The following is a 15495-nucleotide window of genomic DNA, read 5'->3' on the forward strand; positions in this document are numbered from 1 at the left end:
GCCACATAAAAACTCAAACTTCTGCTTTGAAACACAGACGAACAAAGCTAATTCTCTGGTAGTGTCACTAAATTAATACATCAATTCAAATATGTACAATATCATGAAATGATATTTCGATCTTTTCATTCATTCAGTCATTTAGCTATGATGTTTTTATTGTTTCAGGTGTGCAGTATTCCTGGCTGATTCCAGTGTTCTTTGAGAAAGAATGGCGGTCTGGACTGTCTGTGTGTCTCTCTGTCTACTCTTTGCTCTGAATGCTTCAGGTGAGCTACATCATTCATTCTGCAGCATTTACTGAACATCCATAAATACCTTATTATATGTCCTTAAACATTAGAACAATTTTTATAAAATGTTCAGTTTAGTTTGTCTCAGATCTCAAAACAAATTTTGATGTGGGCTTGAGAAAGCATGAATGGACATCCCGGGTGAAAAGAGCCAAAGCAATTGTCTGTTCACCGATCTGGAACTGGCACCACCACAAAACAAAAAAAAATTAAACAGTTACTGCTTTCAGAGTTTTTTTTTCAGGTAAGGTGGGCCAACCTTTAACCTTAAGTAATTATACCAAAATGCATTAAATAATATGGCATTCACTGGTTATTTTATAGTTGATATGTATAATTTACTTTTTTAGAAAACATAAATGACTGCAGTCAGGAATTTCAAGAGTCAGAGATGAACGAAAGGAAAGAGAGAATAGAAAGGAAGTCGAGGCATGAAGTTCAGTCCGTGGAGTGAAGAAAGGATGAGAGGGAAAAAATATAAATGCTGAATATAAAGCTTTAAAACATGGACACAATTAAAAATAGTTTAAAGTGTTTAGAGAGCATAGACAGAAAAACATTTTATTACCATTTGAAATGTTAATGTTATAAAAATGTTTAGCCTATTCGTTGTTGCTTGTGTTATAGTCACATCTTTAATATATTGCAGAGTTAATTTTTTTAATCAGTATTCTGATTTCTGAATATTCTCATATTAAGATTTGATCAAATTTAAAATCAACACATGAAATGAGATGTGGATTTACACGTTTTATTTTACTCATAACCTGTAGGCTATATATTTTTTGGGTTTGTTAAATATGTTTGTCTGATAATATGCTGATAAATCATGTGTTTTTAATTAAAATGCTGAATGTTTTTTGATAAATAAGGGATGGCCCACTTTACCTGAAAATACATTTGTCTGGAGTACATGACCTTAAAATGTTTATTGGTATATATCTTGCAAATAACACTTTATATGAACCGTATTACAAAAGTGACCCTATTACCTGAGCTCACCTTATATAATAGATATATAATGCAATAATACAAAACAAATCTCCATGTAACAGCTTGTAACAGTGGGTGGAGCCGACATGGAAAGAGATGCTTCAAGGCTTTTAACAATCCAATGTCCTGGAAGGATGCAGAGGTAGGAATATTCACCAAGAACTGACAAAAACACAACTTTTTTTTTTGAAGACTTATTAACTGTTTTTCCTCATGTCATATTCTCCTCAGCTGACGTGCTTGAGCCATGGTGGGAACCTTGCCTCTGTACACAGTTACCAGGAACAAGCCTTCATAAAGCTATTGGTGTCAAGTTCAAACGCATTCTGGATAGGAGGCTATAATGTTGTTTCTGTATGTTATGTTATTTATTTACGTCACTTTCATTGTTTGTGCATCATATACTTTACTGTTTAAATCAGCATTGCTTACAAGTGAATGTTTAAATTTACACAGAAGCGTGCAAGTAGCACCTGTTTTTATTATTTGTTTTTGATTTCTTTATTTTACACATGCACGTAATGCCAGGCGGTCCTAAACAGTGATCTTTGTGCTCTTCTGTTCACAGGACGGGATGTGGTTCTGGAGTGATGGGTCCAAAATGAATTTCCAACTCTGGCAAACCGGAGAACCCAACAATGCGGGTGAAGTGACTTGTATTGAGACAAACTATGGAGGTAACTGTTTTCAATGATGTGAATGTCATTTAATGCACTGCAAAAAATGGCTTATCTTACATTTTTGTCTTGTTTCAAGGAGAAAATAAATAAATAAATGCATTTTGCTTAAAACAAGTAAAATGATCTGCCAGTGGGGTTAGTAAAATACTCTTGTTTTAAGGATATTTTACTTACCCCACTGGCAGATAATTTAACTTGTTTTAAGCAAAATACACTTAACTTCTTTTTTTTCCTGGAAACAAGTCATTTTGCGTATCTAGTAAAAGTATCTTACATATTTTGACTAGAAACAAGAGAAAAATACTAAGTAAGATAAGCCATTTTTGCAGTGTCTCAGTTCTGGAATTTGTTCAACCTTCAATAACCAGCAACAATTAATAAAGGAATTGTACACTCAGTAAAAATGTACAAATGTTATCACTGGGGCAGTACCCTTTAAAAAGTTGCTAGTACTAATGTGTACCTTCATGGTACCAATATGGATCATTTAGGGGTAAATAGGGTACAAAGGTGTGCCTTTGAAAATGGTACCGCCCCAGTGACAGCTTTTGTACCATTTATTCTGAGAGTATATTCACTGCCCTCACTTCCAGTGTTTACGTTACAGGCTAGACATTCTTTATCGGTCTTTCTAAGCTTGCATAATTAAAGCTTAAACTTGCATAATTAAAACGTCTGTTTTTCTTTCTTACAACAGGTGTAAAGAATTGGAATGACCATCGATGTACAGTAAAGTTCCCATTTGTTTGTGCCATTGCTTATTCAACCTGTTCCCTTAAATGCCCATTTTAATTCAGAAATGGAATGCTTAAAACATGTTTAAAACAGTGCAAATGCATTGTATTCACTGATTATAAGTTCACTTGCAGTTCTGCTTTGTGGCATGTTGCCTGTGTTCAGCTTCTTTCTGTAACTCAATAAATCAAATAGCATTCAGTTGTCCTGAAAATCTGTTGAACCGTAAATGTGGAGACAAACAGTCATCAAAACACAAGTCTAAGCAGAACATGCTCTTTGAGAGCATAAAGAAAGCATTTATTTCTGGGTAATTCTTTATGTTCTGGACTATCATGGGTTTTGTGCTTCAGCCTCTCCTGACTTTCAAGTACTACAGAGACACAAAAATAGAGTAATGGAGCTGCTCTCATGAAACGTTATATTCAGCCATGAATCCTCATTTTTTTATTACAATTTTTATTCACATCAAGATAGACCTTAGTCAGGGCAGCGTCATAAAAGTCAGGTACTACTTTGAGAGAAAGATACAAAAAAAAATAAATAAATAAAAAATTTCTCAGAATGAATCCCCTTGGCTCCTGGCAATATATTGAAGTGAAACGATTGGTCTGTGTAAGAAACAGAGCATTATTTACAACATTATTACACAGTGAAATCATTTCAATTTCAACCAAATACCTAAATTCAAGTTCAGAAACCAAAAGTACTCTGAATTTATTTCAAAAATACAATTACACTCCACACAGTTACTGTTACGGGGTTGACGAGACGTGAGATGTGCGGATCCATTCGCAAGGCTTTATTAGCAAACATGGTCGTGATACAGGCAGGGTCAGACAGGGGCAAACAGGTATGGCAAGGGCAAGACACAAGAGCAATCCTAGAGCAAGCGTGGGTCGACGATCGGCGTACAATATCCAGACAGGGCAAGGCAGAGAGAATAATCCAGGAACACGGGCAGGAATCAAAACACAGGAAAACTAACTAGGAGAACAGGGAAACGCTTTGTAATGTAGCTAGGCTAGACAATACTCGGCCCTGAGCAAGAGCAAGTCCCAGGCTTAAATAGAGTGTGTTTGGGTGATGGTGATTGCGAGATGATTCTCAGGTGTGGGCATGATCATTGTGAACAGCTGTGAGTGATTAGGGAGTGCAATGGATGGTGGGAAATGGAGTCCAATGTGCTTGTGAGTGAAAATAGTCACTGTGGTGAATGGGTGACCTCTAGTGGTGGTTAACCGGGAGAGCATGGACCAGATTCGTGACATAGCCGCCCCCCCAAGGAGCGGCTTCCAGACGCTCCTAAACAATCCATGAGGGCGGTGGAGCGGAGGTGGAGTAGGGGGAGGGACGGAGGGCTAGGTCCTTGAGGACGTGGGAAGACCGGGGATCGGGGCAGAGCAGGACATCCAGTCGGAACCGGAGACCAGGACAGAGCAAGAGCCCACCGGGGCGGAGCAGATGACCACCAGACCGGAGCAGTGGACCACCACGGCGGAGCAGATGACCACCAGACCCGAGCAGAGGACCACCACAGGGAGGCAGACAGGGCAGGAACCCATGACAGAGACTGGGATCTGGGGAGAACAAGGACAGAAAACACAGAGAGAGCAGAGACAGACAACACAGGGAGAGCCTTCATGGTCTCAGGAGCCGTGGCAGAGCAGGACGGGACCAGAGCGCACCTGGGCGGAGCAGGAGACCCCCAGAGCCAAACAGCTGACCACCACCGCGGAGCAGACAGAGCCAGAGCCCACCAGTGTGGAGTAGACAGGGCAGAGGATCTCCACGGTAGAGCAGACTGCTCAGGAAGCCATGGCAGGATCAGAGATCTGGGGGAAACAGAGACAGACACCACAGGGAGAACAGAGACAGACAACACCGAGAGAGTCCCCATAGTCCCAGGGGCCGTGACAGGGCAGGTCGAGAGTTCGTAGACGGTCTCTATGGCCGTGGCAGGACAGGAGGAGGATATGCAGACGGCCTCCATTGCCGTGACAGGACAGAACGAGGATTCAAAGGCGGCCTCTATAGCCGTGACTGGACAGGGCGTGAGCTCACAGACGGCCTCTTTAGCCGTGACAGGACAGGGCGAGAGCTCACAGACGGCTTCTTCGGCCGTGACAGGACAGGGCGTGAGCTCACAGATGGCCTCTTTGGCCATGACAGGACAGACAGTGAGTTCAGGGACGGCCTCCGTGGCCGTGACAGGGTAGACAGTGAGTTCAGGGACGGCCTCTTTAGCCGTGACAGGGCAGGGCAAGGATTCACAGACAGCCTCTTTAGCCGTGACAGGGCAGGGCAAGGATTCACAGACGGCCTCTTTAGCCGTGACAGGGCAGGGCAAGGAGTTACAGACGGCCTCTTTAGCCGTGACAGGGCAGGGCGTGAGTTCACAGACGGCCACTTTAGTCGTGACTTGAGCTACCGGAAGTTCTGGAGTGTCCTCTGTGGGGCGCTCAGGAGGAGCGGGCTCTAGGGGGCGCTCTGGAGGAGCGGGCATTTGAGGGCGCTCTTGCAGCGCGGACGCTTGAGGCTTGAGGGCGCTCTTGCAGTGCGGACGCTTGAGGGCGCTCTTGCAGCGCGGACGCTTGAGGGCGCTCTTGCAGCGCGGACGCTTGAGGGCGCTCTTGCAGCGCGGACGCTTGAGGGCGCTCTTGCAGCGCGGACGCTTGAGGATCGGGAACGGCACTCCTGGCCGTGACCGGAGAACAGGATTCTCGGGGATCTGGATCGGCACTTCCGGCCGTGACTGGAGAACTGGATTCTCAGGATTCGGGATCGGCACTCCTGGCCGTAGTTTGAGAACTGTATTCTCGGGATTCGGGATTGGCACTCCTGGCCGTGACATGAGAACTGGATTCTCGGGATACGGGATCGGCACTCCTGGCCGTGACTTGAGAACTGGATTCTCGGGATACGGGTGTAGGTGCCACCACTTCGAGAGCTTCTGCAGCCGAACCCGCCACCTCTGGAGGCACTGGAGCAGACTCGTGAACAGGAGAGACCTCAGGAACAGACTCGTGGACAGGAGAGGCCTCAGGAGCACAGTGTGCAGCCCACACACTCAAAATGGCGACCGCCATAACGGGAAGCACTGAGGTCAGGGGAACAGTCTCTGTAACAGCCAGGGTTGAGGCCCTGGGAATGCCAGCTACTCGCACCGACATCAGTGGTGGGTCCATCACACTGGATATCAGAACTCGAAGGACTGACCTTGAATCTGTGGTAACAGCCTCTGGCAGTTCGGCTGCGGCGTGAAGAGACTCTGGCTGAGGAGCTGCGGCGTGAAGAGACTCTGGCTGAGGAGCTGGGGCGTACTGTGACTCTGGCTGGGGCACGGAGACGTGCTGTGACTCTGGCTGGGGCACGGAGACGTGCTGTGACTCTGGCTGGGGCACGGAGACGTGCTGTGACTCTGGCTGGGGCACGGAGACGTGCTGTGACTCTGGCTGGGGCACGGAGACGTGCTGTGACTCTGGCTGGGGCACGGAGACGTGCTGTGACTCTGGCTGGGGCACGGAGACGTGCTGTGACTCTGGCTTGACAGCGGTGACGTGAGCAGACTCTGGCTTGACAGCGGTGACGTGAGCAGACTCTGGCTTGACAGCGGTGACGTGAGCAGACTCTGGCTTGACAGCGGTGACGTGAGCAGACTCTGGCTTGACAGCGGTGACGTGAGCAGACTCTGGCTTGACAGCGGTGACGTGAGCAGACTCTGGCTCTTTGACGGAGGCTGGGACTCGACTTGGCTCTTTGACGGAGGCTGGGACTCGACTTGGCTCTTTGACGTAATTGGGGCCGTTGTCGCGTTCCTCCGCAACCCCCACGGTGAACGCTGAACCCACAGTCAGCAGAGCATAGTCCATAAACTCGCCTAGTGACGATCGGGGACCTTCAAGGGTTAATCGTGACTTCAGCGGCTGGTTAATGCCTTCACAGAAAAAATCTATCAATAGACAATCCGGCAAGTCAGAGCCATTTGCCAAAATCAGGTATTCACTAGTGTAATCTTCAAGGGAGCGCGTTCCCTGCTTGAGGGCCAGCAACATACCTGCCAGGTCCATACTTGGCCAACATCTACCAGAAAAGCCGCTGGATCCTCTTTTGGCCGAGTATTCTGTTACGGGGTTGATGAGACGTGAGACGTGCGGATCCATTCGCAAGGCTTTATTAGCAAACATGGTCGTGATACAGGCAGGGTCAGACAGGGGCAAACAGGTATGGCAAGGGCAAGACACAAGAGCAATCCTAGAGCAAGCGTGGGTCGACGATCGGCGTACAATATCCAGACAGGGCAAGGCAGAGAGAATAATCCAGGAACACGGGCAGGAATCAAAACACAGGAAAACTAACTAGGAGAACAGGGAAACGCTTTGTAATGTAGCTAGGCTAGACAATACTCTGCCCTGAGCAAGAGCAAGTCCCAGGCTTAAATAGAGTGTGTTTGGGTGATGGTGATTGCGAGATGATTCTCAGGTGTGGGCATGATCATTGTGAACAGCTGTGAGTGATTAGGGAGTGCAATGGATGGTGGGAAATGGAGTCCAATGTGCTTGTGAGTGAAAATAGTCACTGTGGTGAATGGGTGACCTCTAGTGGTGGTTAACCGGGAGAGCATGGACCAGATTCGTGACAGTTACTTTGTAACTGAAATTTCACTGTCATGATTAAAACCACTACATTCAATAACGCTGACTCTTTTTTTTTTTACCTACTCACTAGCAGCAGCTAATTAATTAACAGGTTTAAGCACACATACTAATACAAGAAAAGTATATTTTCTTCTAAATCAGCAAGTGCCAAGACAACTTACAAAGTAGCATAGAGATAGTCTTAATGTTCAAAAAACACATTATTTTTCAAATACTGTACATTATTGTAGGTCTATGTCTCAAACGCTTAGTTTTACCATCAGTTTAAGCCCGAGAGGGGAACAGAGTCACGTGAAATACTTGCTACTTAAACTAATAACAAAACTTACAGTCGCTGATTCAGAAGCGCCAGATTGTCAGAGCAAAGTCAGAATTACCTCCTCTCCTAGGTTCACTAAACGGTCATCCATCAAATGCGTTGTGATAACATCTGGGTTGTGCTGTTCTGTTGTAAGTAATCTTAGGGTGTATTCACACCAGGAAAGTCCGTTAATTCACTTGCTTTGGTCCAGACCAAATAGAATGTTTTTTGTATTTTTTTTGGTGCGGTTCGCTTTCACACTGCCCTTTTTTCAAGTGAACCAGTAATTGTAAACAAAACCACACGTGTGCTAAGGTCATCAATTCATTGGACAGAAATTCTCAAGCAGGGAAAAGCAGGAAGTTCGAAAACAGGCTAATCATGGAGATTTTTCATAGTGCAATCTATTCAATGACATGGCCAAGGAAATCAATGAGCTTGATTGCTGCTTTGAAGAAATTTATCCACATGAAGACTTTGTAGAGCATGAGGGTGACACCAGGGATGTACCAGACAATACAGAACAAAACAAAAAAAGCCAGTGGAGACCAACAACAACAGGTAAAAAGAAATTCAAAATTCACATCACGACTAAAGACTGGCACCTAGAAAAATAGCACCTAAAGAAGGACAACTAAAACTCAGAACTCCTTGGACTCACATAATTTACAAACAGTTCAAGAAAATAAGACCATTGTGTCCAATTGCATTTAAAGGCTCATCAATTGCATTTAATTGCATTGCATTTAAAGGCTCATCAGTTAGGCTCATCAATGATTACCCCATCAACTTCGGTCAGAAATCTTGGTGTAATCTTTGACGACCAGCTGACCTTCAAAGAGCACATTGCAAAGACTGCTCGATCCTGCAGGTTTGCACTACACAACATCAGAAAGATCAGGCCCTTTCTGACAGAGCATGCTGCGCAACTTCTTGTCCAGGCCCTGGTTGTTTCTAGACTGGACTACTGCAATGCTCTTCTGGCTGGTCTGCCATCAAACGCAATCAAACCTCTACAAATGATTCAGAATGCAGCGGCACGACTGATCTTCAACGAGCCCAAAAGAGCGCATGTTACACCTCTCTTCATCTCCTTGCACTGGCTACCAGCGGCAGCTCGCATCCAGTTCAAGTCACTGATGCTTGCGTACAGATCTACCACAGGCTCAGCACCCTCCTACTTCCACTCACTATTACGAACCTACATCCCCTCCAGAAGTCTGAGATCTGCTAGTGAGCGACGCCTTGTGGAACCATCACAGAGAGGCTCAAAATCACTCTCCAGAACATTCTCGTTCACCATTCCTGGCTGGTGGAATAATCTTCCCACCCCTATCCGGAACGCCGGATCCCTGGCAATCTTCAAGCAACAACTGAAAACTCATCTCTTTCGGCAGTACTTGACTTCATCCTAAACTCAAAAAAAAAAAAAAACCTTTCCCTCTATGTTTCTCTCCGCTTACTAGCTTGTAAATATAATATTCAAATGTCCAAAAACACAATCATTGGACGCTCCCAGTTCACCTTGGAGTTTCACAAAGTCATGGAGGAGTCCATGGATGTATTGGAAAAAGAAGAGAGGACTAGCAGTGTGGATGACAATGCGTATAAATGTGAAGAGATTATCAAACTCCTGACAGGGCATTACTTGGGTCTTTTCCCACTATGGAGTGGCATTTTCCTTGGAAACATGGCAAAGTATGCCACTGACTCAACAAAACCACCTGAACCAACGGTAGAAGCCAAAACCAGGGATACAAATAGCCATGTGGAATGTTGGTTTGGGATTTTGAAAAATTCCATCTTACAAAGACAAAGAAAAATGAGACCAGCAGATTTGATCTGTAGACTTCATTCTTCTTTACAAGGCCGCTACTGTGAACACATAATTGGACATGGTCTGTTGGCTCCCCGAAAGTCCAAGTATTATAGTGTCCCTGTAACCATGCCTGTCCCCAAAAACATAAAAAACAAAAAAGGCAGACAAAAAGAGAAACAATTCCGCTTCGGACAGATATGGTATACCTGACACAGTACAACATTTGCATAACACCAGGCAGCAAAAGACATGGTCAGTGTAGGAAGAACTCTGCTCATACACACACACACAATTTCCAGACCGCCTGACGCCTCCTGGAATGCCCTCCCTTTTTCTCCTGAGGCCATAAAACCAGGATCTAACGGAGAAACATTTCTGGACTGTAAGATAGCAGAGCACAGGCGCTTACTGCAGTCAACATTTCCAGTTTCGTTTAAGGCCAAAACATCACTTTGTGGAACATTATCCTCAGCTGGTAAGGAAATTTGGTCCCCTGTCTGAGGTTTGGACAATGCGGTTCGAGGGGAAGCATAAATTCTTTAAGAGGGTAATTCAGACTGCTCAGAACTTTAAAAATGTTGCCATGACACTTGCTACAAAACACCAGAAGGCAGTCAGTTACCATCTCGATTGTAGCTCATTTTTCAGACCATCAGTTGAGATGTCAAAGGTTACTCCAGTTTTGCTTGCCACCTTCCCTCACAGTGTGCAGACAGCAATTGCTCAAAACTTTACAACACCAGAGTCGGTGCTTGAAGCGGCATCTGTCAGTGTAGATGGAATCAAGTATCATCCAGGCCTGATACTGTCTTCTGGGTCATGCTCTGGTCTCCCTGCATTTGTCCAGATTCACAAGATTGTTGCAGTTAATGTAGAGATTCTATTTGTCTGTCACAAATTGGCCGCATGGTACAGGGAGCATTTGAGATCTTACCAACTTCATTGTGATAGTGTTACTTCTATGTGTGTGTTGAAGATGTCAGATTTAAATGATGTCCTCCCATTATCAGCATACATGGTACAAGGAGAGCTTATGGTGACACTGAGACGATTTGTAATTTGCTAAACAGCTGTCTGTCTTTTTTTTTTCTTTTCATTTTTCAGATGGCCATGGAACAGAAATTAACAATGCGGGTTATCGTCTCCGAGGGTGATATAAGAAAGATGACAATGAACCCTCGACCATACATACTTGAAGATTTGATTAGCTGGCTCAAAGGCACTCTCCAAACAAACTACAATTTTACCTTACAGTACCAAGATCCTGAATTTAACAATGAATTATGCAACCTCACAGACTTTTCTGAGCTCCCAGATAAACCAACGGTCAAAATCATCCCTATCATTGAGCTTGTACCAGTCCCTGGAGGTTCTGAATTATGTAGTGACAGGCAGCCAAGCAGACACCGAGATCCTGTCCAACTCTTTGGATAGAAGTTCTCAGTGGCCAGAGGTATTTGAAATTCCAAAATTTCAAGTCGATGTAGAGTACAGACTACGCCAAGGTAACCTGCAGTATCTCAGGGATGCAACCTTTCTTAAAGTCAAAAAAGAACTAAAGCATGACATACTCGAGAAATTGGCTGAGACCATGTATGCATTTAAAGCATACCCAACGAAGGAAGATTTTGAGACTGTTGCTAAGGCTTTAGTGCAAACACACCCATGCCTTAAAGAAACCGGGTCACCCTCTGGCTGGAACGGTTGGAAGAATAGCCTAAAGTTCAAAATGGGTAATTATAGAACCAAAATGCGGCAGCTGGGTCGACTTGATGTTACTGTCAATGGTGGCAAGCGAGGAAGTGACACTACAAATGGCGATCCTCCAAACACACAGATCAAGAAGCCAAAGAAAGGGGAAATAAATTTCCTGCCTGATTTTCCAGAGGGGATGAATGACCAAAACATGGAAGTAGCTCGTGAGGTTCTGGTCAAGGAAATGATGAAGACAAAGCCAAAGGAATCCCTGGTTAAGAAAGAGATGGATGTGACGTTTGCTTTTCGCAGAAAGGAGATTGTCAATGAGAAGCCTGCCATCAGCCAGGTGGTGCATCGTTGGCCAGCTCTTTTTACAGAAAATCAGGTTTGTGTTAAGTGTCTACATATCATGTAGTGTTGAGTGTGTCAGATTAAAACAGTGTGAACATTGACTGATGCATTGTTTGCCATGTTTCAGGTTTATTATGAATTTGGCAGAGTGGTAGGGAAAAATCTCAGAGAAAACTTCTTGGATGCACTTGACAATTTGTCTCCAAGCCTCATGGACCTCTTCAAAAAGAAGAAAGGCCTTACTGGTCAGCTTTTGGCTGAACTTTTATGCCAGACAAAGGTAAGTTAACATATCTACATCAGTCCTGTTTTCCTATGAAGCTTTTCCTCCTTATCCTTTTTGTTTCTTGTCTAATTTTTCTCTCCCCCCTCTTTGCTCTTCTCTATTTCTCCCTCTTCTATTCATTTTCTACACATTTTTTTTACCTCTGCATTTTTCTATTCTCATAATTTTATCTCCTATTTCCATTACATTTTTTCCTAATCTCTTCTTGTAATTTCTTGTAAATTACAGTCAGTATCCTTATAAAGTGTTTTATTCAATGTCCATTATCGTCTAGACAACTGAGCCAACAGACGTCAGATGCCTTTGTCTTCGGGGACTGCCGGTCACCTTGGGCGATGATCCTTCTGCTTTCTTCAAGACCTGCTTTGTAAGCAAATTCATTTTTTATAAATGTTGCAGATGCATATGAGGGGCCGTGCAAGCACACACACACATACATACACACACACACACACACACACACACACACACACACACACACATTCTCCTCTCTCACACACACACACACACATTCTCTTCTCACACACACTCACACACACACACACACACTCTCCTCTCACACACACACACACACATTCTCCTCTCACACACACACACACACACATTCTACACACACATTCTCCTCTCACACACACACACACACACATTCTACACACACATTCTCCTCTCACAAACATATACACACACACACACACACATTCTCTTCTCACACACACAAATTCTCCTCACACACACACATCCTTCTCCTATCCTCCTCTCCTCTGAGAGGAGAATGTGTGTGTGTGTGTGTGTGAGTGTGAGAGGAGAATATGTGTGAATGCCAGAATGAATTATGACTTGCACGGCCCCTCATAAATGCATGTTCTTTGTTTTTATCTTATTTTTAAACCATTAATCCGGACTACTATGTGCTACAGAATTATTCAGTTTTTCAGACTTGGAGTTTTTTTTTTTTTTTTTACCATAAAATTCTGTATGTTTAATCAGTGCCATGAAATTAACTGAAAAAATTTGGGTTCAGTTAACATGAAATATTTTGCTGTAATTGTACAGTGAAAAGGAAGCTGAACAAGCCAGGCCTCATATCTTGTATGAACAGAGTGTCTTTTACTAATATGTCAGTGTACAGCGTTTCTTCTTAGGGTATTTGTATTGTTAACATTTCGAAAATGTTTGTGCTAACTAACACACGATTGTACATTTGTTTCTCTGTAAGGACACAGCTGACAATGACTTGTACAGGCAAACTCCAGTGGGATTGCTTTTCATCGGTGAAGAGAACCTTAAACTGAACCCATCCAAAGTGGGAATCATCTTGGAAGGGAATGTGGTGATGGATGATCTGGCCAACCTTCCTCAGGCCTTCTGTGTCCTTTTTGGACTGATAGATGCCCTGCACCTGGACTATCCCAGATACATGAAAAACACTTTTTGCTTTGTTCAGCAGGTGATGTTTAACCTGGGTAAGAGTGAGCTGCCACCCAAAATTCAGACTCTGAAAAACCAACTTGCAGTGTAAAGAGCTGTTGTTACACTATTTCTCCAGATAGGAGAAAGATTTTGTTCTTTTAGAAAAGGGACTTGTTTGCTCTGTTATGCCGTTTTTGTATATCATGTTATTGGATTGGCACTGATATATCTAGTTTCATTCAGATTAACAAACCCAAAACTGAGGAAAATCAGTTTGCAGTGTTAAGTGCTGTTCTAACTCATTGCACTAGTACTGCTCCAGAAACCAGGTGCCTAATTTTTTTTTTTTGTTCTTTTAGGAAAATGTTGTTTCACTGTTATGCACTTTTTTTCTATTTATGTAATTGGTTTGGCACTGATATGTCTGGTATTGATTCAGATTAACAAACCAAAACTGAGGAAAATCAGTTTGCAGTGTTAAGTGGTGTTCTGAATCGTTGCACCTGATACCAGGTGCCTAGTTTTATGTCGTGCTTTTAGAAAAACAATCTGTTGTGTATGGTCACAATAAAGCATTTTACCCATAACCGGGGTGTTTTCAACAAATGTTTCATCTGATTTCTTGACCTGAATAAGTATTTATAATGCACCAGATTAAAAACTGAAATAATAATTTAATGATAATAACTGAACTGAATAAATAAGCTACAACTAGGTACTTGGTACATTATACTTAAGATATTAAGTGTATTAATTGTGCAAAGAAGTTCACTTGGCAAAACATGTCGAGTTAAATCGATTTTGAATTGATTGTAATGTACTTAACATTTTCAGTTAAATGAACTTAGGTTTTCATTACAAATTACTTATTTTTTTAAGGCAACCGGTTTCCTCAAATTTTTTAAGTAAATTAAACTTATCCGGGTTTACAGTGTAATTGCTGCACTGCCTTTGAGTCAAGAAGACAACCCTTTGGTTTTAAGAGTTACAGACTTCAAAACACTGTGTCCTCAACAATGGTTATGTGGAGAGGTAAGATGCTTTAAGTAAAATACTTGAATAATGAACATCAATCATAACAATCATGTTATTAATATGCATCTACATACATGTATGTACGGTATTGTTTGGTACTACTTTAACAATGTAAATGTTCTGTGCAAATACTATTGTACAAATCAGTACAAAATTGAAACTCAACAACACTTCATTATAATATTCTTTCCTTAGGTGTTCATATTTTTACTGGAATGATTTCAAGTTGTAATATGCAGTGAGAATCATTTAGTTTGAGTTTCGGTAGTCATTTTAACAATATCTTATTATATTAAGCAGCAGACAATGCAACATACATATTTTCAAAAGGCATTTGTTGTCATACTGTAATGTAAAAATGATGTAGATTTTTAATTATTTACCCATTTAGATCTGTAAATAACCCTTTTAGTTTCACTTTTATTAGGTTGGCTTGATGAATTATTCTTATTCATTTTTCTTTCACCCGCTATACTACCTCTGGATGGTGAAAACTCGACATGAGGCAGCAAAAAAAATACTGATCATTAATCATTTCACAACTGGTGTAATAATGAATGCAAAAGATGAGGTCATAAAGAGACATTTAGTGTCAAAGGTAATGAATTTACCCAATTTATTAATATATTTTTATTAAATACTATATTTTGATAAATTGCATTTATTACTTTTTTTGCACAGTTGAAATTTAATGATTATTATGCAGCAGTTGGGGCACTTAATGTACACGGAACCCACTGGACCTTGGTGGTAATATTTATAATGACTAAAAGTGACAGTTCCAGGCATATTATTCTTCATTAGACAAGGCCAAACACATGTAGTCCATTACATACTGTTAATCTGAGCACTACAGAAAATTATAGACCACATGACTACAGTAACATTACATGACATAACCTCATCTAAAAAAAGTTTTCACAGATCAGAATAGTGATGTTAGTGACCCAGGGAAGGGTCAGCTGACCCGTACTTACCTCTGAAAGTTTTCACAGATCAGAATAGCGGTGTTAGTGACCCAGGAAAGGGTCAGCTGACCCGTACTGAACTGTGGAAGTTTTCACAGATCAGAATAGCGGTGTTAGTGACCCAGGGAAGGGTCAGCTGACCCGTACTGAACTGTGGAAGTTTTCACAGATCAGAATAGCGGTGTTAGTGACCCAGGTAAGGGTCAGCTGACCCGTACTGAACTGTGGAAGTTTTCACAGATCAGAATAGCGGTGTTAGTGACCCAGG

The 15495-nt window shown here is 42.6% G+C and overlaps 2 protein-coding genes across 3 annotated transcripts; both read left to right on the forward strand.

Annotated features, from left to right (window-relative positions):
- On the forward strand, positions 1-3232 carry LOC306861093 (galactose-specific lectin nattectin-like). Of its 2 annotated transcripts, XM_079403176.1 has the most exons (7): positions 4-58; positions 169-269; positions 367-537; positions 644-1428; positions 1518-1640; positions 1855-1963; positions 2664-2901. In XM_079403176.1, exons 4-7 carry the CDS (start codon positions 1408-1410, stop codon positions 2756-2758), a joined length of 348 nt encoding a protein of 115 aa, XP_079259302.1. In that variant the 5' UTR covers positions 4-58; positions 169-269; positions 367-537; positions 644-1407; the 3' UTR covers positions 2759-2901. The 2 variants fall into 2 exon arrangements, with proteins under 2 accessions (XP_079259301.1, XP_079259302.1); XM_079403175.1 differs by lacking the exon at positions 367-537 and having other exon boundaries at positions 1-58; positions 1349-1428; positions 2664-3232.
- Positions 3233-10490: 7258 nt separating this feature from the next.
- On the forward strand, positions 10491-13824 carry LOC306861106 (sterile alpha motif domain-containing protein 3-like). The gene is made up of 4 exons (XM_079403197.1): positions 10491-11562; positions 11656-11808; positions 12089-12181; positions 13031-13824. The coding sequence occupies exons 1-4, from the start codon at positions 10756-10758 to the stop codon at positions 13331-13333; spliced, it is 1356 nt and encodes a 451-aa protein (XP_079259323.1). The 5' UTR covers positions 10491-10755; the 3' UTR covers positions 13334-13824.
- The last annotated feature ends 1671 nt before the right edge of the window (positions 13825-15495 follow it).

The sequence above is a fragment of the Barbus barbus genome, assembly GCF_936440315.1.
Source record: "Barbus barbus genome assembly, chromosome: 4".
Taxonomy (NCBI): Eukaryota; Metazoa; Chordata; class Actinopteri; order Cypriniformes; family Cyprinidae; genus Barbus; species Barbus barbus.

What these genes read in the sequence shown, in the direction of transcription:
- LOC306861106 (XM_079403197.1), top strand. Translation starts at nt 10,756, where the DNA reads ATGAATTATGCAACCTCACAGACTTTTCTGAGCTCCCAGATAAACCAA. An exon ending in AACTTTTATGCCAGACAAAG is followed by an intron (nt 11,809 to 12,088) that starts GTAAGTTAACAT and finishes ATTATCGTCTAG; the next exon opens with ACAACTGAGCCAACAGACGT. An exon ending in CTTTCTTCAAGACCTGCTTT is followed by an intron (nt 12,182 to 13,030) that starts GTAAGCAAATTC and finishes TTTCTCTGTAAG; the next exon opens with GACACAGCTGACAATGACTT.
- LOC306861093 (XM_079403175.1), top strand. Translation starts at nt 212, where the DNA reads ATGGCGGTCTGGACTGTCTGTGTGTCTCTCTGTCTACTCTTTGCTCTG. An exon ending in CTTTGCTCTGAATGCTTCAG is followed by an intron (nt 270 to 1,348) that starts GTGAGCTACATC and finishes TCCATGTAACAG; the next exon opens with CTTGTAACAGTGGGTGGAGC. An exon ending in TGTCCTGGAAGGATGCAGAG is followed by an intron (nt 1,429 to 1,517) that starts GTAGGAATATTC and finishes TATTCTCCTCAG; the next exon opens with CTGACGTGCTTGAGCCATGG.